Source organism: Pelodiscus sinensis, chromosome 4 (genome assembly GCF_052426305.1).
Source record: "Pelodiscus sinensis isolate ZL-2025 chromosome 4, ASM5242630v1, whole genome shotgun sequence".
In the NCBI taxonomy this organism is placed as follows: Eukaryota; Metazoa; Chordata; order Testudines; family Trionychidae; genus Pelodiscus; species Pelodiscus sinensis.
Window position 1 is genome coordinate 134281069 of NC_143055.1, and position 23504 is coordinate 134304572.

Consider the following 23504-nt stretch of genomic DNA (forward strand, 5'->3'; position numbering starts at 1 on the left):
GACGCGATGCCCCGACAAAGAAGCCTTTCTTCATCGACACAGGTAAGCCTCGTGAAACCAGGTTTACCTGTGTCGATGAAGAAAGGCTTCTTTGTCGGGGCATCGCGTCCAGACTCTCCCGATCTGCCGACAAACAGCTGATCGGCAGATCGGGGCAGCCATTTAAATTTAAATGAAGCCGCGATTATTTTAATCGCGGCTTCATTTCCCTCTTCCGATCTGGCTAATCTACATGCCTCCGTCGACGGAGGCATGGAGTCTGGACACAGCCTAGGAGTTTTACCACAAATTTGCATGGAAGCAGGAGCAGGCCTCGATAGATCAATAGACAGAGGCTCTGTGAAAATTAGCCTCCGAGTTGCTTCATGTTCAGTATCCGTGTGCCCCGAGGCACTTATTTTTGTTGTCGATCTTTCTGTTCTATTTTGTTGATTTTTCTCAATTACATATTCTGTCTCTGGGATAATTAAGACTCTTCCTCTCTATTTAAAGAATACAAAGAATCTCAAGGTGAGTTGGAGGAGTTTGGTATGGCTATACACTAGCAAGCCACACAAATAAAGAAGGACCCTCAGATTGGGAAAGTAATGTAAATGTGTCTTCCCAGTTAAATATTCTGAGGGACCATTCAGTGCCTATTGGAAACTGGAGGTCTCAAATGACAACTGAGGAAGAGTTCAGAGTATCTAAAGATTCTTTTTTAGATATCTTGATTCTCACTGGTCCACAAACAGCTGCTAGGGAAACCCAAGGTGGACTTGTTTTACTCTTTGCCATATACCAACAGATTTTAACATCAAAAGAACCAAATAAACAAAACAAAAAAAAAGATGGATATCACAGTGATAAAAAGGTACAACATATGAAATACTGTACTCATATAATCTTCATGTCATAGCTAATTTATGCAGTAGAAACCCACTACACCTCTATAGTAACCTGCTGAAAAGCAGGTTTGATTCATCTCATCCCTGCCCCAAGACAATGTACACCTAAGCTTGGTTTCCCAGACCCTCCCAGTCAGCCATAGCTACATAATTTTGTGCTTAAGTTATTCATCTAGGGTTCGTTTCCTTGGCCCTGCACTTGTACTGAAGAAAGCACGGGAGAGAAAAATGAAGAGCAAGATGAATTGTACAGTACATACAGTATCTTCTAAATCTTAATCAGTTGTTTATTGGTTGGCAAACAAGTTTCACTTTTACAACAAATATTAGTAATGAGGTCATTCAACTTTGAGACCATACAAAATGGATCATAAATTAAAAAAAAATTATAATCTGTGCTGCTAATTTACCTCCGGAAAGCCTATATTACTACTTCAAATCCTGTCAAATAAATAAATTTCCTGTCAGGAAAATAATGAACAGAGGACTTTTTTCAATCACTTCAAGAGTTGGTTTTCAATTCTTGCTATAAGACAGTCAAATTTCTTTTTAAACCACTGCAGTACAAGTGCCTAGATTGGGAACCAGACTGAGGCCTGAAGACTCTTAACTCCTACAGGGATATTGTTTTCACATGCAGAAGCCCAACTATAACTATAAGAGATCTCTTGGCTTCTAGTACCGTGCCTATTACCTGGGTGAGGGACGGCTTGCCAAATATGCTTCAAATTAGTATGAATAATATCAGTTGTGCACTGTAAACACAAAGTTTGTCCTGCTCTAATCTGCAAAATTTCTGTTGGCAATACACCGACTGAAGAAAGAGAGAGTGAAAAAAAGAAAATTCCGTTGGTCAAAAAGAATTTGCGGTCACATTATTAGAAAATGAGCTTTAGAAAGTTACTTTTTTTGTGTTTGCTTTCTGTTTGTTTTTATGCCCGGTGATTTGTTTAAAAAGAAAATAATGGCAAAAAAAGATTTATGAAAAATCTTGCTCCTACTGGTAGACAAATTTGCAAGACCAGCACAACAAAAAAAGTTCTTTTTTTTTTCCACTACATTAACAGGGACGCAAGTTCTGGAGGAACAAAAAGCAGACTATATGTGCAATGCTAGTATCTGTACATTACATAGAAATTGTTCAATTTTTCTCTGCCATTAGTTTGTTTTATCATCAGTTAATACAGCAAAACATAAAATATGCGCGTAGCATATATAATTCTAGAATTCCCTTCCATTTCATTATTTTGTTTTGTTTGCTCCCGCAGCAATGTGCGCTGCAGTTAAATCAAGTTGTGAGTGACCAAAAACCATTATGTGATACAGATTCATAATAAACAGTTTTGCTATTTTTTGTTGTTGTTTGTTCTTTGTGCAGCACTCCCACCGAGATGCATCATCGCTACTAGTTTCAAATGCACGTGTTGGCCTTTTTTTTTTTTTTGTTTGTGTTTTTAAATCAGGTCCTCAGTAATAATAGCAACAGAGCATCAAGGATGTTTAAACAAACACAGCATAATTCGAGAAGGCCACGAAGTGTGCCATTATCTAGTGTATCTCTTTCATTAACATAATGAAGTCTGTCTGAGTGAGGGAGGAGAGGAAAGGGGTGGAATTTCATCATTTATTATGCTCCCCCCAGCGGCCTAAAAATTCCAGTTAAAAAAAAAAGTCTGACCGTTTGTGTTTTTAGAACAGCACGAAGATTTAGGAGTACGCACAATATTACCACTGCTTGTATTAACTCAGAACAGTAAACCAAGTGTTAGGGAGGAAAGGGAGGGGACATTGTTTTAATTTTTTGCTTAATCTTCTATAGACTCGTAACCAAATGAGCAGGTCCTTTGGAACTCTCCTCAGGGGAAGTCCCATCTTTGCTCGGTGGGACTATAAAACCATCACTGCTGCCTCGTCCTAGCTGGTAGTAAGTGTGTAGCTGATGAACGTGATTTCTGGAGCCTAGATTTGGCATGCTTTTGTAGTACACATCGTCGGCATCACCACTTTTGGCTGCGGGTGGGTCGGTCTGGGTGCTGGTGGTAACGCTTTCTGTGACAGGCATGCCCGCGAGCACAGGCATACTGGTATACAGAGAATCCCTGTTGGGTGACTGGTGGTCTTCTGTGTGCTCGTTGGTTAGCAAGGGGAAAAAGCTCTCACTGTTGTCTTGCGGGATCCGTCTCCTGGTGTAGTGGTGCGGCTGGTGGTTCTCGGCAGAATAAACCCTCGGCGGCAGCAAGGGGGCGTCGGACTCTTCGTGGATGAGTTCCAGGCCCAGGCTCTCCTCGTGGTTGAAGGAGGTGGCATCGTCAAGCACGATGGCGTCGTCTTCAGTTGCGCTGCCGATGTTGTTGACGAGTTTGTTCACCAGGTTCCTGTTCTGTTCACTGGCGCGCTCATGGTTATTCAGATAGGAAGGGATGTAGTTGGACGTGAGTTCCTTCAGGATCTTTTTCTCTAGGGCAGTCTCATTGTGGTTATTATACCCACGGTCAATGATTTGCACACAGTTGCTCAGGTACTCGCCGCTGGCGATGCTGTAGCTGTTGCCGTGGTTACCATTCAGTGGTAGAGTATCCATGACACTTGTATCCCTGGCATTGTTCAGAAGCCCCTCTGAAAAACATCACATAAGAGAGGGTGACTTGGGCAAAACAGGACATTCCCACAGGACTTGCGCAATCATCACACTTTCTTTAGCAGTGCTGCACTGTGTGGCTATGCTAACACAGCAGCTGAGTAAAAATAGAGCTCAAACAAAATTTTAAAAAATGAAAAAAAAAATAGATTGGGTTTGATAACAGTAGCATCATGAAATAAACCAAAAGGCTCAATCGTATTTTACATGGGAACAAGAGCTCTAGCTTATCTGATTAAGGTTTTTCCACTGAAAATGATGGTATCAGGGTTTGCACTTGATTTGACAGTAGCTAATAAGAAGGTCCAGACCCTCTCCAAATAGCTCCTGTTTATACCACACATAACTGTTCCCAACTGCTCTCTCAGCTTGTTTTGTATGTTTCTTAGAACTGTGAAGTCTACAGGGGAGATGTTCAGCTGATATAAACTGTCCTAGCACCACTGATTTCAATGGAAAGATGACAATTTATATAAGTGGAGAACCTGTATTTGCAATGTAGCTATCCCATTCCCAAAGCATGGTTTAGTAAACTGATTACATACGTGAGATCATGGGGGGGGGGGGGGAGAATTCTTATTTCCCTTTCACCTATGTGGCTCTCCTTGACTCAGTGGGATAGTTGGATGGATATAATTTTTGATCCATGGTGACTAGAATCATAGAACGGGAAGGGACCTTGAGAGGTCATCAAGTCTAGTCCCCAGCCCTCTCTAGCTTGTGAATCTGTGATTTTTAAAATCATTTTCTGTGTTGGAGACATATTTAGAAAAAATATAGATATCTCACCCCTTCTGTTAGAAGGGGCATGCCCAAAATTGTTTTCATGACGCTGTCCTATGAACTTTGTATTGTACTCATATACCAGGGATAAGAGTTTTTATTACTAATTTTCCATTAGATAGCTACGTTCGATAACTGGGACAGTACCTGTTGTAAAGGTTGTGGGCTCTCCAGATTTGATGGGATGCATTTTCATCATGGCCGCTTGGGTAGTTAGTCACATAACACCCATGTGCACGAGTCAGCCAGTTATAACGTGGCCTGCCATTTTGAAATCATATCCTAATGGTAGCACTTCTGACCTACCTCAGGAAGAAACACTGACATAATGGCAGACACGGCGCCGGTGCTTCTGGGAATGAGTAGGTTTTATTGAAACTATTTAATTAACTGTATACGTTTTCCATAAACCGACTGGCAATGTGAATCACATCTGGGGCTTGAATCTTCACTCACTTATACCAGGGCTGATGAAGAATAAACTGTTTTGAAGCCAGGGCAGTAAATCCAGTGTAAGTGAGAGAAGAGTCAGGTCTTGGCATGTTAAGCTATCATGCTAATGTCAACTGTAACCATTAGAATGAACACCCAACATGAGAAGCTTTCCATATTTTTTCTCAGCGCATGCAGTTTCTGCTAAAACATTGAACCAACAGGGATGGATTAGAGCAGTTCTTTGTTAAAAACAAGGATTAATGATCATTCACATCAGCAAGGAAAACCCTTAATACACTGCTAATGTACCTTCTGAAAATACAGGATTCAGTCTATGTCTGTGATGCACTACCATCAGTACATCTATCTAAGACAAGAAAGCACTACTGAAGACTTTGGTCTTTCTTTGAGTGAAATATCCCAAATCTCTCACTCCTGTTTTGGATTCCTGGTGCCCATTGTAGATTGTGGTATCATGTATTTCAAACCAACAAGGAAAGTTATGCCTAAAATAAACTACCCATCACAGACATAGAACAAAGCCATTTATTTTCATGGTCGAAGGTCTCCGTAAATGATTCAGAACGTTAAGGAAAATAAAAAGCAAGTATTTGTAAAGGACTGTATGTAATGAGTGATTGATACTACAGTGTCTGCTCAATGGTCATGGCTGAGTAATTTATGCATTGAGACATTGCTTGTTATTTCTGCTGACAATGCATAGAATTGGAAACGGGAAGATTCTGTAGGAAAATAAAGTCGATGCAATTGCATTTGACACAGAGTAAGTTTCATAATGAAATACGCCATATAAAATGATAAAAGGTTTATGACTTTGCAAATCAAAATGTTCAATTTAAAAACAATGCAACACACACACACACACACACACACAATTACATGAGACTCAGAACCTATGTTGCATAAAAGACACAAAAAAAGAAACAGACAATAAAAAGAATCTAATCTGTATCAATATATATATATAGCTATATATATTAATCCATATGGCTTTTATTCTTTGGTTTTCAGAATTTTGTGAGATGAACTATTTTTAATAACTACATCATCTATATGTGATGCAATAAAAGTGAACTAAAAAAAATTACATTTGATATGCAATGTTTAGCTTTACTCCCATACTTGTCTCTCTGTAGGGCTCTAAACGACAGCATGAAGAAAAGGAAAGAAAAAACAACAAGTAAGCTTACAGTGACAATAGGAGAAACATGAGTAAAAAGCAAATTGATGATATGCAGAAAAAAGAGTTAACAGAAATAATTTCCACTGCCCAGAATACATGAATCTCTTACATGGTTTATTTCAGGTTAAAATATCGACATTTCAGACAGGAACAAAGTTTTAAGCACAATAATAAACATGTTACTTTTAAAAATGATTTATTTAAAAACTTTTCCCATGCCAGTTTACATTTCCAAATGTTTTATTCTTGATTTTTGTTGCACTCTTTTAAAATATAAAGTTTAAATTGGCAACCCCTCCACTCAGAAAGATAGACACTTTTAATGTCATTAGAATGCATGTATTTACTTACTGTTAGTTATTATCACCCCAGCAGTTGAAACTGAAACCCATTTCCTTGCTCAAATGTTGTGTCTTCCATCTTTTGCACGCATCGTTTTGTTACTATGGGAATTTGCTCACCGAGGGGCACTGGCATTTTCAAACTTTTGCAATGAAGCATTTATTTATTGAGTTTGTTTTTGAACCAAACACTCCAAAGATGAGGATGAAGTATTAACGTCCAGTTTCCTGGTTTGTGGCACATCTCACTTACATTATCTCATTCACAAAAGTGTTTGTAAAACACCCATCTTTGATACGAGACTCAAACTGATTCTTCAGCCTATCCAGTGAAAGCCTGTGTCAGGGCCAAATTATGGCAACCTGTATGCTTCAGCAACTCCCCCCCACCTCCCCAGATTCTCAATTACTACCTTATGGCTGAATCCATCCCATGGAAGGAATAGAGAGTTTCACCTTTGACTTCTAAGGCCTTCTCTTGGTTTCAATGAGCTTTGGATCCTAATGGCAAACATCTGTTCTGAGACAGTGCAGAGTGCAGACTGGGACCCTTAGAGCATGTACTCTACAAATGCTCTATACCCAGCTTCCTCGAAGTCAAAAACTCATGAAGGCGGATTCCCACCATCAGGGCTCAACTCTACCTTTGTGGGGGGAAGCTAACGCATTAGAAAAGTCTAGTGCGGAGAAGGTGGTGTCAACTGGAAGTATGCTAGCATACACTGGAACATAGAACTTGCTACACTGCATCGGTCAGGGGGTCCATTCAGCCCAATACTCTGTCTCTGACGCTGGCCAACACTGAACATTTTAGAGAGAGGTGCAAGTAACCACTGCCTTGTCTACATTAGAGTTTGAGACGGAGTTAATTAGAAGATGCTGTTTACCATGCTGCAAGCATTTAATCCTAGTCACGAGAAACTCAAATATGGTGACACTCTGTAGTGCGTGGAAAGCACTCTGAAGTCATGTTGATGTGGAACTGAATGGATATTTACCAAATGTGCTATCGACTCAATAGATTATCACTATGCTGTTAGTTTGGTTATTGGGTCAGCATGCATGAATGCCAGGTACTCAGAAGGCCTTTCATGGACATCTATATTTACTAACTTGAGGCTGCAATATAGACTCCTCTAAAATTCACAGAGACATTTCATCAAAGACTACAAAGAAATTCCTGCCCAGAGACAAGCACATCGTTTTGAAGGCAATATCTATAACATTTCTTACTTCCCATGATACCCTGATTGTTATCAATAAACGGGTCACCTCCAAGAAATAGTGACTTCTCTTCTGCTCCCACTGACATTAACGGCAAAAATACATCAATACTGGCTGAATTCTCTTTCATTTCTAGTGACTGAACCCACACTTATAACTTCTCTGGCTCCAGGTTTCCTCCCTCATATCAAGTAGTACCTTAAAATCCATGGGACTATTTGTGGAATGAGGAATTTGTGGAATCATTGCAAATAATAGAAGCAGCAATTGGGCCTTCAAATGAAATGAACATGATTTAAAAAAAATGTAATGCACTTTTGAGCAGAAACGTTTTGCTCTATTTTAGCCTTGCACACATTTCTAGAGATGAGAGACACAGCCATGAAAATTGGGGATTGCAATCAAGGCAAATGCTGACAACATTACCTGTAGCCATCTAGACAGTACCTCTATAAGCCAATTTAAAACTTCCCCTTGCTAATTTTGAAAGCAGTGGTAAAATGATGTTAATCTTAAAAAGCATAACATCTTTTAACAGTAACATCTTTAACACTTTATCACTCTCCAGCAAGAAAATAAACTGATGTACCTAAATTATACAGATTATCAAAACTTGTTTTAACAGTTATACAGCAAACTCTAAATTGAACAAGAATTAAGTATTCTAATTTATTGTGCAAAGCTAGTACGGTTCAAGATATTTATGAACAGAAATGGTCAAATGCATGTGCTTTCCCGTTTGTGATTTGAATTAAAAGACCCAAGTGGTATTCAGTATATAATTCTACCATAAACTACTGCATATTACAACATATCTTTACTGCTTGTGCTATTGCCATTATTTATTGACTTTCTTGGGTGACCCCTTACTGTAAAGGGATACCTTAAATAGAAGAGGAGCAAATAAAAAAAGCTGACATTTTGGAAAGTATTTATGTTTGAAAAAAGAGTTTTACTCTCCAATAATTCTGTCGTCTCTGGGGAAAAAAATAGGATAAAAAAACTGATCCTGATGAAGCATTCAAATACCAGATTTATTCCACAAAAGATTTGTAAATAGATTTATCTATAACGAAAAGCATTTTGACATTTATTTACAAACATGGCTGACTCATGCAACCCGAGCAAATACAGAAGACTAAAATATAGGTCACAAGAGAGTGATTTTGGCTGTAGAATCTTATACATTAGGTTCCGTTGACTCTTTGCAGCTATTTGATTCCGATTTACTAGACCAAGGCTACAAGAAGAGTTTCTAGTTTGCTGCAGCTTTTATTTGGTCTCATTAGAGCACATGTAGCTTACATACTTGAGAATACATTTCTTGCCCCACTCTAAAATCGGCTCTCTTTGGAGTCAGTCCAGATTTTTGGTTCCCTATGTCTGATAGCTCAAGGATGTTTTTTTTTTTAAATGTATAACCTATGACAGACCCACTGATGAGCTACTGACCATTTATTTTTCGATATGCTATTCCACAAGCAATAGTAGCTTTGGGATCAAAGGCCATTTTGACCTCACTTACCTTGAAAGGTGCTCCTTTTTCTAAAATGAATGATTCAACAAAGAAACAAACTGACAACCAAGAGGGACATGGATACAACGGACAAAACACACACGGACAACATAAACAATACAAAACCAAAGGGAATCAAAAACCACCACACATATTTGAATGGATCTGAGGAACAGCTATCAAACTGAAGTCAGCCGTTCAGCAAGGCTAGTGAGAAAAAGCCTAAGGAAAATGGAGAAGATGTACTGCGATGAGAGAAGATATTCTTTATACCCGGTTCCAAAAAACAAAGGGAGGGGGGGAAAAAAAGAAGGGGGGAAAAAAAAATTAAAAAAATGGGCCTATAAAAGCCACATAACATGGGACTCTCACTAGAAAAATTAGAGAGAAACGCCTGCACACCTTGTGTGTTGTACATGCTGACGGAAGGGTTGTTATAGACCGCCGATTCCCCGAGCAATGTATTATAAGGGTTGTTAGTGCCATGAGGACGAAGCAGAGCATTGGTTATAAGATGATTAGCCATGGCTCCTGGAGCAGCCCGATAGAAAGACAGAGAAAAAAAAAAGGTCAATCAGGCAAATGTGGTATTAAAAAAAGGAAAAAAGAACATTCAGAATGACAACAGTTGAAACAGTCCTGATTACAAGCAGCCAGCTAATTAGACTTGAAAACTATATGCCACTAAAGCAGCACAGATGTTCCTGGCAATGTACAAAATCCAAGTGGATGTGAAAGAAAATGGATCAGAATGCTGATAAGCCACATTTATGGCGGTTTTCCTACTTGCTGGGAACATAAGCCAGGATACGCGCTACAAACAAACAAAAGGTGATAGTCTACACAAAGGGGAGGGGATCCTCTCTGGAATGCGCCAAATGAACCAAACAATAACAGTGACTCACACCAAAATACATTCAACTCTCAATACCAACTAGGGTTTATTTCTTGGTGGCTCAGAACATATGTAAAAATGGAAGGACCAAAAATGTTGCCCTCCTTAAGATTCTGGGCACTTATTAGAGAGCTCTTAATCCTGGAGTAGCGATCTATTGAAAAGGTATGTACACTTCTACCCACTATGCTTGAAATCTGCCTGGTAACATCCTAACGTGCAGCAGCAGTGTGGCCTTGCAAGCACGAACATCGTAATTCTTACAAGAGTTCCTGCAGATGGGACTTGTTCAGCCAGTAGAGGTCTTGCTCTTCCAGGGCTCAATGTTTCCTTTGTAAATACAATTTGTCATGCACACCCTCCTCAGCTGTCATGTTGGAAAATGCAACCTACGGGAAGTGGAGAGGTCATAACTCAGCCTGTTCTTTAGGCTAGACTCTGGGAGGCTGAGCTGCTGGGTTCGTGCCTTTCGACATGTGACCAGAGACACCTACCTTGTTTTATAAGAGCAGGAAGTTGGCAACAGCTTCTCTCCCCAACCTTAGCCAATTCACAGCAGGCCGGAAGTGTGGAAAGCCACTTTTGAAGCAGAGGTTTGGATTGATGGCAGTGGTTGGCAGGTCTGTGAAGGTGGAGAGCCCCGCTGGCAAGGTGGAGAACGGAGAATGGGTGGACCCAGGAGAAATACACATTGGTGGGAAGAGGCAGTGGAAAATCTCACATGATCGCAACGAAGAACAATCCACAGACTAGGAGCAGGGAGAAGGGGCATTCCCTCACTCACTGGCTGGAAGACTCAAGTGCATGCAATATTCTTCACTTTTTGTCCTGAGCCGTCCTGTTGCAGATCCCACTAGGTCAACAAGCCCTGCGGGAAAAGGTGCTCCAGCAGGCAAGAGAAGGATGACAGGACAGTGGAGAAGAGATGTAGGGGTGAAAAGAGCGGAACGATTCCTCTGCTGTGACAACCTGCTGTGGACGTGCTGCTCTGGGTGTAGCTGGCACCTCAAAAGGCAACAGCCCGCCGTCACTGCTTCCACTGCAGGCCAGGTCCGTTCTGAGGGGCTTAGCTCCTGGGTGGGAACGCCAAGGACCCCCAGTCCCAACACCATGCAGGCATGAGGTGAGAGGGAAGAGGGCGGGGCATTTGGAGGAGAGGGGAAGCAGAACATGAGGAAATGCCACAAGGGGAAAATGACAGAATACAAGGGGTTAGAAAGAATGTGCATGAGAGGGAGAGGATGGGGGCCATTTTGGCCCCAGCTCCTGCAGGCCCGGCACAGGAGGGCCTGTGTGTCATGTGGTGCTGTTGAGGTGCCCTGAGAGTTGGCTGCATGTCACTGCCTATGGTTATCTACCGACACCCCTGCTTGCAACTTCCCGGGGGCTTTTCCCATGGTCCAGTCTGTACAGCACAAAACAGGAAGAGGAAGTCTGCCTTTCAGGGGTGTGGCATTATCTCCTTTGCTGGCAGGGAAGCAGGGAAGCCCCTGGCTCCAGCCTTGCCTCTTTGGGCGCGTGTTGCCAGGAGGCAGCCGTCTGCACGTCCCCGTGGGTAGGGAATGTAGTTATGAGGTGTAATCAGTGTGGGGCATGTTCCGTAGGCATCAGAGTGACAGCTAGGCACATCTATATATATTTCCTTCATGGGGGTTTAATGCTAGTGGCAGGGGCTAATTTGAGGGACCCGGAGACTCTCAGAGCACTTTTGGGGCAGTTTAGCTTTTCCTCAGATGCACCTCTCCTTCCCCAGAAGGGATCATCCCCTGATACCAAGGACAATCACTCTCTGTGGACTGGTTTCTTTGTTGAGATTGCCTAGAAGAACCACCAGCTGTAATGATGCTTGGACTGGACTGAACCCCACCCTGCGCATTTCTCATAGGATGCACAGCAGCTGGAAACAAGCTCAGGAGGCTACTATGTAAGGGGATCTCCTGAAAAAACCAACCTCACTGCACCACAACGTGAACTACTCCGAAAGAAATAGGTGGTATACGTGAGGTTTGGCTGACTGTGTTTCACTGAAACGGACACTTGGCCTCTGACGGAAAACTTGAAAAACTCTATAGATGGGTCAGACTCTTCCAGTCTCACTTGTAAGGGAAAACTTCTCCCTCTAGCAGTAAACCTCAATAAAATAAAAGAGGCCACTCAGTGAGAGAGGGGCAGAAAGTGGCCTCAGAATTTTAAACTATGTAATCATATCATTATCTATTATTTTCTTGTGAAGTGCTTTTAGGCCTGTGGGTGAAAAGTGCTAAATAAGAGACAGGAATTATTATTAATCACTCTCCCCATCTCCAATGACTTCAGGGTGGGGCGCCATGTGATTGATAATTAAAGCTTTAATTAAAATAATAATAATAAATAATAATAATAATAATAATAATAATAATAAACACCTGAGCTGTCTTTTCCAAATGGGGGGGGTCAGTCATCATAAGAACCCCCGCCCTGGGACACTAGACACTCTTTTAAGTTATTATCCTGCCTTGTGCCACTTAAACATCTCCATGGCAACCAGCAGGAACACTGGATTAGGACTTCAGAGGAGGTATGAGCAGTGGGGGGTTGGTGAACACACACCCCACCCTCCTGTTTGGCATGAAAACGTCCTTGTAATAAATAACGAGCAAAGCCAAATATAGAACACATGTGAGCCACGCAGCAGGGTTGCTAAAAATATCAAAGATTTCTACAAGATTCCAGCTCCTCTGGAACAAGTGGCTGGGAAGAAAAATGAGAGAGAGAGGAGAGTGTTATTTCCCCAAAGAAACAGCGTCCCAGACAAACTGGAGCACTTAGCAACCGAGCCTGCGTGAGATGTGATAGCAACAGAGTGGGGCTCGCAACGAGAAGGAAGTGTGTGGAACGGGGTGCTGGGCTGGAAAGAAAAGGTGCTTTGAAAGTTGTGAATGAAGGGCAGGGCGTGCGAGTTTCGAAGTAGAAGGAAGCCAGCCATGTATGTGAACTGGCTGTTCGGATTCCATTTGGCCTTCCCTACTATGTGCTGTCTGACTTCTCCTTGGCTGGCTGCCCGCTACCCTCAGCCACATGCATCGGCTCACAGTCGGTATTTTCTTATTTATTCACTTACAGCCAGCCCCTCAGTTCTGTTGCTTTCAATGGAGCAATGCCAATTTACACACGCTGAGGATGTGCCCCCAATAGCTTCTTCATGTCACTAGAATTTAGTGCTAGCCTTCCTTGCATAAGACTTCTCTCAACTCCATTACTCATAGCATTGGTATATGGTGCATATTCGGCAAACACATCGTTTATTTGCTTAGTTACACATCACTGGCTGTCAGCGCCTGTGAGTGGAAATTCCCAGGGTTCTGTTAGTTGAAGAGATGCTATTGCTAGCATCTTAATTTTGCCTTCCAAAATATTGTTGCATACTACGTGCATGTAAGCATGTAGCCATAAAGAATCAAGAGTGTTGAATGGAGTCATCCCTCTCACATGTTTTGGGGTGTGCACATTGAGAGCCAATCAAATACTGAGCCAGGAGCTAAAGACTAGGAACCAAAACATACAAAGATCAGAAATTGTAGGTCAAAATTAAAACACCCACACACAAAAGAACAACAGCTCTCAGATTTTTAATTCAACAACACACAAGTTCTGATCTAGGATTTGGTTTAATACACTATATGGGCAGCTATGCCAATAACATCTAGATCCAGGCCAAGATTCCAACCATCTTCAAAGATCATAGATACTCGGTTCCAGGTTTATGGTGAGGGATTATCTTCAGTAGGTGTATGTCAATGGAGATTATGAACAAGGACTTCCTCTGTGAGAATGGCACTCTCCTACTCAACACCGGGGTTGGGAGAGTAATTTGTAGTAAAATAAGGGTATGTCTACACTACCACCCTAGTTCGAACTAGGGTGGTTAATGTAGTCATACGAACTTGCAAATGAAGCCCGGGATTTGAATTTCCCAGGCTTCATTTGCATGTTGCCGGGCGCTGCCATTTTTAAATGTCCACTAATGCGGACTCCGTGCCCGCAGCTACACGCGGCACGAACTAGATAGTTCGGAATAGGAAGCCTAATCTGAACTATCTGTACGCCTCGTTCAGAGTTAGGAAGCCTAATCCGAACTATCTAGTTCGTGCCGCATGTAGCCACGGGCATGGAGTCCGCACTAGTGGACATTTAAAAATGGCGGCGCCCGGCAACATGCAAATGAAACCCGAGAAATTCAAATCCCGGGCTTCATTTGCAAGTTCGTATGACTACATTAACCACCCTAGTTCAAACTAGGGTGGTAGTGTAGACTTACCCTAATTAAGCCACTTTTTCTGTTCATGCATTGTCAGCAAACAGATCACAGTTGTCTCAGATTTGTTATTCAGAATTACTTTGTTGGACACATCCAGTGACTTACTCTGGGTCTGCGAGAGAGTTTGATATTTGAAAGTTGAGCTTTTTGGGTTCATCATGAGATTTGTTTTTGTTGCTTTATCGGATGAGCTTCACTTGTAGAGGTAGATTTGGAAACCCTTGCTCACCAGGAGCAGTCCTTTGAGTGGGGAATAGTCCCACGAGGTCAGCGGGATCACTTCAGAGGCAAGTATATTATTTAATGGGACTGACAGTCATCTGCATCTGGTCCTTAGAGTCAGGTTTCCTCAATGAAACGTCAACCCAATGAATCTGAAATCTGCAGCTCACAGTCATTATCCTTCTATTTGCTTCTTGGCCAAAAAATGCCTATTTGAAAAGTCGGCTGCTAGACTATGCACCGATAGCAAAGAAAAAAAGAGGTGCAAACAGTTGAAATGAATTCTTCTATAATTCAAAGAGTTGTCCCTTCCTCGCCTTTCCCCCTTATTTTGGCTGCAATACTTACTTGGCTGAACTCAACATACCAACTCCCTGGGCATCTATGACTCACGGCTGCTTATTTTACCGACAAAGCCAAGTTGGACTGTTGGCTTACTTTTCAGTAGCTACGTTGGTTCCACATGGCTAAGTCCTGTTCTTCATGCACGGTTAGGAAAGCAAAGTTCTGAACACAGAAACTCTAGGATTGGTGAAGGTTTAAGAGTTACACGCCTCTTGATTTTTAGATCCCATGCAGCCAGGCTGCCAGTTTGAAAAATCATCGTCTGAACTGTACACTCAGCAAATCTCATACAGTAACCACCAAGAGAGATACATGGCAACCCTCACAATACCAGTTTTTACAGACACTCTTCTGACTACAGTTGCCCATCAAGGCTTTAAATTAAGTTTATCTGGTCTATGTGCTAATGAAAGGCGATACCATTTTAACTATAGCATGCAACATGAATTGGATCTTGTTTCTCTTTCTTCTGTTAGCGAGAAATACATCTCCTTGAGGCAGGAGGATACTGAATGAAGAAATAATTTTGGAAGAGTTCAGTATGATGCAGTTGGTAGAGAAGTGCACATCCATTAGGTACAGGTATACTTTTCAACATTCAATGAAAGCAAAGAATGAAAGGGAAGATGACAGGCGGATGTCGCTCGAGTCTAGACTATAGCATTCAGGACCATAATTCAAATAACTTCTGGCTGTCAACTGGCTGACAAAGCTGTGCTGCAGGCCTTTAAATTAACTTGAATCATCTGTCCGGTCGGCCAAGTGGGCACCAGAAAGGCAATGCATTCACGTGCTTCTTCGTCTTTGGTGACAAAGCCTTCTCTTCCCAAAGCAACTCTTATCGGAGCTCCTTGAGAGATGCACCGTTCTCTCGGATCACATGCCTGGGCAATTACTAACATCCTCCCCTAGCTGGTTTGAGGGAAACGGACCCACATCTGTTATGCTTGCCTTCAGTTCTTCTCAGTCCCAGTTCACAATTTTCCAGGCCTCAGCCAGCACGCCCTTCGAAAGGAAGAAAACGCAACCCTCTTCCCACACCAGAATGGCATAATATTGTTCAAGTAAGAACACACTACCTGACGCACCTGGCACTGGCTAATGTGTCTTGCCACTATATTTATATGGCCTACACTACAGCAGTATCTCTGCACCTTGCAGTCCTAAACATATGTGTCTGCCCAACGCTCCTGTGAGATATGAGTACAGCTGCGGCACTAACACACACACTAAAGACAAGCTCTACAAAGGGGACTTCGGCTTAGAGTTGCCACCCTCAATGGGCTGCCCAGTAAAATGCACAGCCCCCACACTGAGCATGCAGGTTCCCCGTTGCAGGGCATGGGGAGATTTAGGGACTAAGCCTGCGACCCAAAGCAGCCAGTGTGCTGAGCAAGGAGCTGCCTACACGAGCCAACAGGAAATGCCAAGGGGAGGCCTAGGCACCTAACGTCCGGGTAGGGTTCAAAGGGACTTATGCACCTGCCGTTTACCCAGTGGGATTCTCAGCTGTGAAGCCTTTGCTGGAGTGAGCAAGTGGCAGCGCCTCCCCCTTCCTGGTGCCAACAGTCCAGAGGTTAGAGCCCTCACTGAGTTGCGGGAGACCCAGCTCTCCGAACTTTGGTATCCTGACCACTGCACTATGGGGGATTCTGGGGTGAGTCGCCATCTCTCCTGATGAAGCTGTTCTGATTGACATGAAATACTTTAATAGTCATTGGGCCACAGAGCAAGAGAGAGAGACTGGCTATGCATCCTACTGGTTAGCACACACTGCTGGAAGACTGGGTTCAGGTTCCTGCCTCAAGTCAGGCAACTCGAGGACGTGGCTGGCAGGCATGAAGGTGCCCAGGGACTTCAGATGCCTACATCTGAGTGGGGGGTGTGCAGGCTCACCCGTAGGTGGGGGCAAAGAGGATAACTACCTTGGGGCTAGTGATTCAAAGGGACCCAGAGCCCTTTAAATCCCCTGCATGACCCACCATGGTCCAGCTGTCCTTGGCCACACCCTTTCTGCCTCAGGCTCTGTCCCTTCCGGGAGCGTGAAGCCACCCCTCTCCCCACCAAGGGCTTGGTGTGGTTGTTGGCTCCCCTGGAGTTTTAGAATCTAAATTTCAGATTTGGGCCAAAGCCTTTGTGGATGTAACCCCACGCGGCCTGCATGAGGTCACAGGAAATATGCAACACTGCAGGGAATACAGCTGGTACCCTAACCATGGGGACCCCCTTCTTCAGCCACTCGTAATGGAAACTGAACTAGACAGACCACAGTGGGGGGCCCTCTTTGAGAGATTTCCCTCACTCGTGACTGGAGCCTGACCGCGAGGCAGGAAACGCTCGTTCATTCTGCAGACTGGTGAATGAGTTGAGAAATTCAGGCTGCCAATGCAAATGGCTGACTCGCGAGGATTTATCATTCCAAATCCCTATGGCTAAACTCTCAAAGAGAACTGAGCTCTCCAGTTTGGCTGGGGCACAGCTAGCTGGGAGATGCTGACGGAAGCATGTGAATTCTAGCTGGTTTTTATTAATGTTGGCATGAATGTGTTTATTTGCATTCTCTGATGACGCACACAAAGCAGGAAAGAAAGCCTTTCTGAGCCACCTCCAATGCTCTGACTGGCGCTTTCTTTACCAGTGTTCAGTGTTACCCTTTACAGGCGGGACTTCTCCGTTTGTAAAGGGTTCTGTTATTCACCTTCTCATTCAACTTCATCGACCCGCTAGTGCCTTGAGGAAAAGTCAAATGAGACCCATTTCGCTGGTGCCCACAAACAAATGCGCTGACCTTTAGATTGATCAGGCTCTGTTCTTCTAAGAGCCAACAAAGTGGAGCTAATCAGCTTCAATAAACCCTGCCTATTAAATTTCCTTCAAATAGGGTTGTTGTCACTCGCAGCGTCCAATCTATGTGTTGAAAAGCTGTTCGTACTGACTGCATCCAATGAGGTTCTAATGCTCTGGCCCGGCTTGGTCTGAAAGGAATCCGAACCCTGGTCCACACTAGGCCTTTATTTCAAAATAATCCCCCTTACGTCGAATAAATAAGCGGCAGGTCCACACGACTGAGCCCGTGATTTCGAAATAACGAGCCGCTTATTTTGAAAACTGTACTCCTGTTTCCTTGAGGTAACACTAATTTCAAAATAGTTTCCTAGTGAAGACATTCCCGGAGAGAGTCGCATGCACGCACACGCATTTCATAAGAACATACGAACGGCCATACTGGGTCAGACCAAAGGTCCATCCAGCCCAGTATCCTGTCTGCCGACAGTGGCCAATGCCAGGTGCCCCTGAAGGAGGGTAATCCTCATGTGATCCCTCCCTTGTCACCCACCTCCAGAGAAACAGAGGCTAGGGACACCATTCCTACCCATCCTGGGTAATAGCCATTGATGGACCTAACCTCCATGAATCTATCTAGCTCTTCCTTGAACTCTGTTAAAGTTCTAGCCTTCACCACATCCTCTGGCTAGGAGTTCCACAGGTTGACTGAAGAAAAACTTCCTTTTACATTTGATATTCTGAGCCCATGGTCCTGTGTAGGACTGTGACTAGCAGTTCAGCTTTCAGGGCCATTCGGGGTTAACTGGCAAGTATTGGCGCTTCCACCATTGCAATCTGGCTTTTCCTCTGCTATTCAGCCTACCTCTTTCTTGTTGACATTTCCTGTCCCTTATCCCCACTGTGATCCCAGGGTCTGGGACTCCCTTTCGCTGCAGTAAGACACACATGCAGAATCCGATTTTCAAATCTGGAGCCTGCCATTCAGGCAGCCATGTGAGCAGCCCAATTTTCAAAAGGGCTCAGTACGTCGACTGAGGAAGCCCTTCGGAAATCTTGCCAAAATGGGCGCTGAGCCCTTGAAAAATGAGCCCCGACCGCTTTGGAAAGCCTGCCTCAGAAAGTCCAGCTACAGCATGTGACGCTATTCACCCGGTGTGCCCCAGTCTCTGACCCAGCATGCACTAGACTCTGCCAAACCTTCTCTTTGCTTCTTCCACAGCTCTGGCTGGGAGCCTGCAAGAGGCTGGGTGTGTTCCCAGATACAGCAGTGTCCTAGACCTCTGGGAGGTGTACACCCTTCAAAGACTGGTATCGTGTGCTTTCCTGGCACCCCAGATCTTTTCTAGTTGCATTTAGTTCTTAGGGACGCAGCCCTGGGGCTCTGTGTACAGAACAGCTGGAACTGTTCTGCCATGCACCCTCTGTGTCTTTCTAAGCAGTTATAGGGGAAGGGGGCCTGCACTCTGCTTGGGAGGCCTTTTTGGAGCAGGTCACATCCTACTGCACTGGGCTAGGCTGGGAGGCTAAGAGATTCCAAGGCTAAAAAGGACAATTATGAATATTTCATCTGACTCCCTGCCTAATGCAGGCCAGAGAGCTCCTTGCAAAATAATTCCTAGATCAGACCTCTTGGAAAAAACCTCCAATAAGAACATAAGAATGGCCAGACTGGGTCAGACCAAAGATCCATCCAGCCCAGCGTCCTATCTGCTGGTAGTGGCCAATACCAGATGCCCCAGAGGGAGGGAACACAACAGGGAATCCTCACCTGATCCCTCTCCAGTCACCCATTCCCAGACAAACAGAGGGCAGGGACTCCATTCCTACCCAGCCTGGCTAAGAGCCATTGCTGGACCAAACCTTCACGAATCTATCTAGCTCAATCTTGATTTAAAAATGGTCAGTGACAGAGAATCCACCCTGGCCCTGTGTAAATTGTCCCCGTGGTTAATGACTCTCACATGCCTTATTTCCAATCTGTTCTCGTTCTCATCAGCTCCCGTGTCTGCAGGAGTCACCGCGGAGCAGTTCTGCCGCTCTTGTAGGCTTGGCGCAAAGATTCCATCCTCCTGACACCCGCAGCTCTGCCTCATGCACAGACAGATTACTCCGTTCTTTCATTCCTCCTGCAACGTCTGCACACTCCCATTGCTCGGCAGTCATTCCGCCCTAGATCCCCTACTCCCCAAAGCCTGCTTTGCTTTCAGAAACCGCCCTGCCCTCCATTTTCTTCTCTAAATGTGAGCCACCTGATGACTGACTTCCAATGATTCGGCTGTCAATCCGAAAATCACAGCAGTTCTCCCAAAGGTAGGCCGCTACATCAGTCACTGAAATCTCAGCAACAAATCTTGGCTAACAGTTCCTGGCAGCAGAGAGGGCAAATACACTAGAAGACAATCGGCCCAGGGATTCATTTTGCACATCACTGGAAAAATGAGTAACTGGAAATTCCCCAAGTCTTTGTCCGTGATGCTGGACATCATGTTGCTCCTGGCTGCTAAAAAGCGCAGAGGCAATCGGCAGTGCAAAGGGGATCTGTGTTTTACAGATGCCTTCACAAGTGAAAATAAGTGGGGAGCAACTTATTTATCCCAGACACCAGGAGTCTTTTCTAGCACATCTTTCAGTAATGCTGTAAACCAGAAATGGTTAAATTAGGGATGGTAATGGGTAACCGGTTAACTGGTTACCCGGTAAGTATTACCTGTTAAGGTAATGGTTAACCAGTACCCAGGGAGTAGCCCCAGGTGGGGCCTGAGGCAGCAAAGTTGGAGCAGCCCCCTGCTTTAATCAGTTAACCAAATGTAATGTTGAACTGGTTAACTAAGCAGGATTTTACATCCCTAGTTAAAACATACCTCCGTCACTGTTAGGCCAGCAGCTAAAATTCAGCCCATGCTGACAGCACCACCCGCTGGCTGTTACATCATGGTTATGGTTTGCAGAGGCGTGGGCTTCATATCACAGTGCGTGGGGACGACAACCCCTTCTTAGGGGAATCGGCTGCGACTTCATCTGAAACATTGTCCGTGCCATGCCAAGTGAGGAGTTACTAGACAGGTGTAGAGGAAGTGGAGAGGGTTTGCAGAAGAACTACTAAAAGACTAGGGTACTGGAGGCATTTATGCAGCGGGAAAAAGCCAGCTAGAGATACACACGTTAGCTGAGCGGTAACAGAACAAGGCGGTGGATTAGTAGGATCTTACTTGGAGTTCTGGGAATGCAACTGAGAAATTAAAAAGCCAGTCTGCTTTCCCAGGAAACAGTGACTGGCAGCGTGACAAACGAGGCTGAGAAGCAGTCCCCCAAGGAAGGGCTGGAAGTCCCATTGTTTGCGACGTGTAACCCTATGCTGAACAAATTGCTAGAAATCAAACCATAGCTCTTAATCCTGCATGAGCAGACAGAAGGCATGGGTGACCCACAAAGTCATCGCCAACTCTGTGGTTCTATAGGTCACACCTAGTACCAAGGGACAGGTGTCTGCCTCAGAATACCCCTCCGTTGAGTTCATCCTCTTCGTCTGGGCCAAACGAACCTCTCACAGGGGCTGTCCCTTCAGGGCAGACCGGCTGGCAGGGGAGCAAGGGGGAAGCTGGTACTGCTGCAATAGCCCACTTTTTCCCTTGTCTGTGGCCAAACTGAAGCGCTCCGTTCCCAGTTGTTACACTTCTACAACACCGGCGTTAGTAACCGAGCTCGAGTCTCTTTAAAACACAAGCTCTTCAAGACAAGGTCCATGTCTTCCTCTGGTTTTGTACACCTCAGGATGCACCGGAGGGACAGAACACAGCAGCTTGAAACACTCCTAACCATGGGAGCTTTGTACCCGGCCTGAGGGAAGCCTAGAAACCTTTGTGTAATAACGAGGCCAATCGTCACACTAATTCTGTGTGCCATTTGACACGCCTTGGCCCACAGCCTCAAAGGTACGAGGCATTTAGGCATCTCCCACTGAAATCAATATTCCACGAGTGTTAGTGACATGTATACATATCATTCCAGATCAGGGCCCTTGTGCTCAAGTTGCAAAGGTGCTGAGCCTCTGTAGCTCTCCTACCAGAAGGCCTCACCACCTCTGAAAATTGGGTACAAGGGATCGCAAGTAGGAAGCCCAACATTCATTGAAAACACCTGAAAATTTGGCTGGAAACTCCCCAGTCTTTCAGTGTAATTACTCTGTTAGTATACTTATTCTTGGACTCATCATTGCTAAACAAAAAGAAAAATGGCAAAGCTACTTCTCTTTGGCTATTTGTGTGAGCAGTTGCACACAAACTTGACGTGTAACTATGTGTTCTTTAACATGTGATTCTGGAAATCTACGGTAAAACCTGTGTTATCCAGCACACTCGGTTATCTAGAAATTCCGGTTATCTGAGGGTCCTATCAACCTAGGAAAAACCAACGGACAATAATAGTAAAACTCAAGGTTTCAATATTGGTAGTTTTGTAGTGTGAGGCAGTTGGTCTCACATTTCTCTTTTGAGTTAAAAATGATTAGCACTTCTTAAATAAAACATTGTTAAGCCAATCATGGTAAACCAAGCCAGGCCTGTGTGCCTGAAAATGTGATAGTATTGTGGCTGGAGGCAATACCAGTTAAAGTTTTCAGGTTAACAGAGTGCCGGATAATAAAGGTTTCACAGTAATTTAGGAAAGCTAGCCTTTCAAATGTCATCATTAGGTTTCAGAGTCAAAGGGGCATTGTAAGCCTGAAATATGGTCAGTTTAAAAAAAATAATTAGAAGGGAACTCAAGATTACAAGTGCCAATAAGTGGGTCTGTTTTTTTTTTTTGTCTTACAATCATATTCCCTATTAAAATTTTGTTCTCAACCATTGCTTGCTGCATGGAAGGCAAACAATGGAGGACTCTAATGTCCTAACTGGCTATTCCAGGAGAAACAGAGACTATATTGTTTCCTGACAATTGCACACAGGAAAAATATTGGGGAAAAAAACCCTGTGAAAATATTTGTCCCTGATATTTTCAGCCACAATAACACCCTTGGGTGTCACTTGTAAAGCAGGTAAAACACGTTCAGACAGACTTGTGATATTTAAGGTGATGGTGTCCTTTTAATGTTCTATTGGTATGAGTGAATCGGCTCACACCTCTTTCAGAACTGCACTGTTATTAAAAAATCTCCCACCAGGTGATTTCAGCGCACTCTCAAGCGGGCATGGTGGTCGGATAAACAGATCCAATAGAATACAGTGTACAAGCTCGATACATCCATATAGTAGCACTTGAAACAGGGCTGGGCAAGATGCGGCTGGATTTGGCCCGCAGACAGCATTTGGCCGCTTTCTATTTATATCCTGCTGCCAGTACCACCGAATTTCCAGGCAGTGGCTCAGGCAACTGGATCCTTTTTAAATGGTTCATGGCTCACTGTTGTGGTGCAGAGATGCGAGCCTTTTAAACAGCCGCAGCTACCCCCGGGCAGCTGCCAGGCAACGCGGTAATGGCAGGGCTGGGAGCCGCGTGCCCTTTGCTGTGTTTTTAATTCAAAGCTTCTGGCCCCAGACAACTCTAGAGAGAGGCTAGTTCCCAGCCCTGCCCCTTCCAGACCAGGCCCCCCCCTCTCTGGAAGAGGGGGGTGAGCTGGCCCGTGAGCAATAAGAAAATTCATTAAGTGGTCCCCCTGCAAAAATTATTGCCCACAGCTGACTTAAAAGGACCAGAACTGCAATTGAACCCAGCTCTATTTAGGTAGCGCTCACTGATTTCCATTAAGAATTAAGAACCACTGGAAAATCTGTCCCATCTGTTTGTAAAAGGCGATGTTGCTTTTGATCTGGAATCCCATGAGATCCCATCATCTCTTAAACTTGATGAGTATCAAAATGATTTGCTTTTCAACTCTCCATTTTCTGCCCTCACTTTCGCCTTGTTCTTATGATGTATTATTCATATTGCAG

The 23504-nt window shown here is 44.0% G+C and overlaps 1 protein-coding gene and 1 long non-coding RNA gene across 18 annotated transcripts in view; one reads left to right on the forward strand and one right to left on the reverse strand.

Annotated features, from left to right (window-relative positions):
• LOC112546581 (uncharacterized) overlaps positions 1-23504 on the forward strand; it is a 186780-nt gene that overhangs the window by 148117 nt on the left and 15159 nt on the right. The window lies entirely within an intron of this gene.
• ADGRL3 (adhesion G protein-coupled receptor L3) overlaps positions 1-23504 on the reverse strand; it is a 630261-nt gene that overhangs the window by 23349 nt on the left and 583408 nt on the right. For 13 of the 17 annotated variants that reach the window (XM_075929233.2, XM_089778187.1, XM_089778186.1 and 10 more), the window contains one exon: positions 1150-3503. The exons of 2 other annotated variants lie outside the window; for them this stretch is intronic. In XM_075929233.2, the coding sequence (XP_075785348.2) occupies positions 2701-3503 (803 nt within the window). In that variant the 3' untranslated portion in view covers positions 1150-2700. Of the gene's footprint in view, positions 1-1149; positions 3504-5852; positions 5905-9430; positions 9560-23504 lie in introns of those variants that run through there. 2 more of the 17 variants (XM_089778191.1, XM_089778188.1) reach the window with 2 other exon arrangements.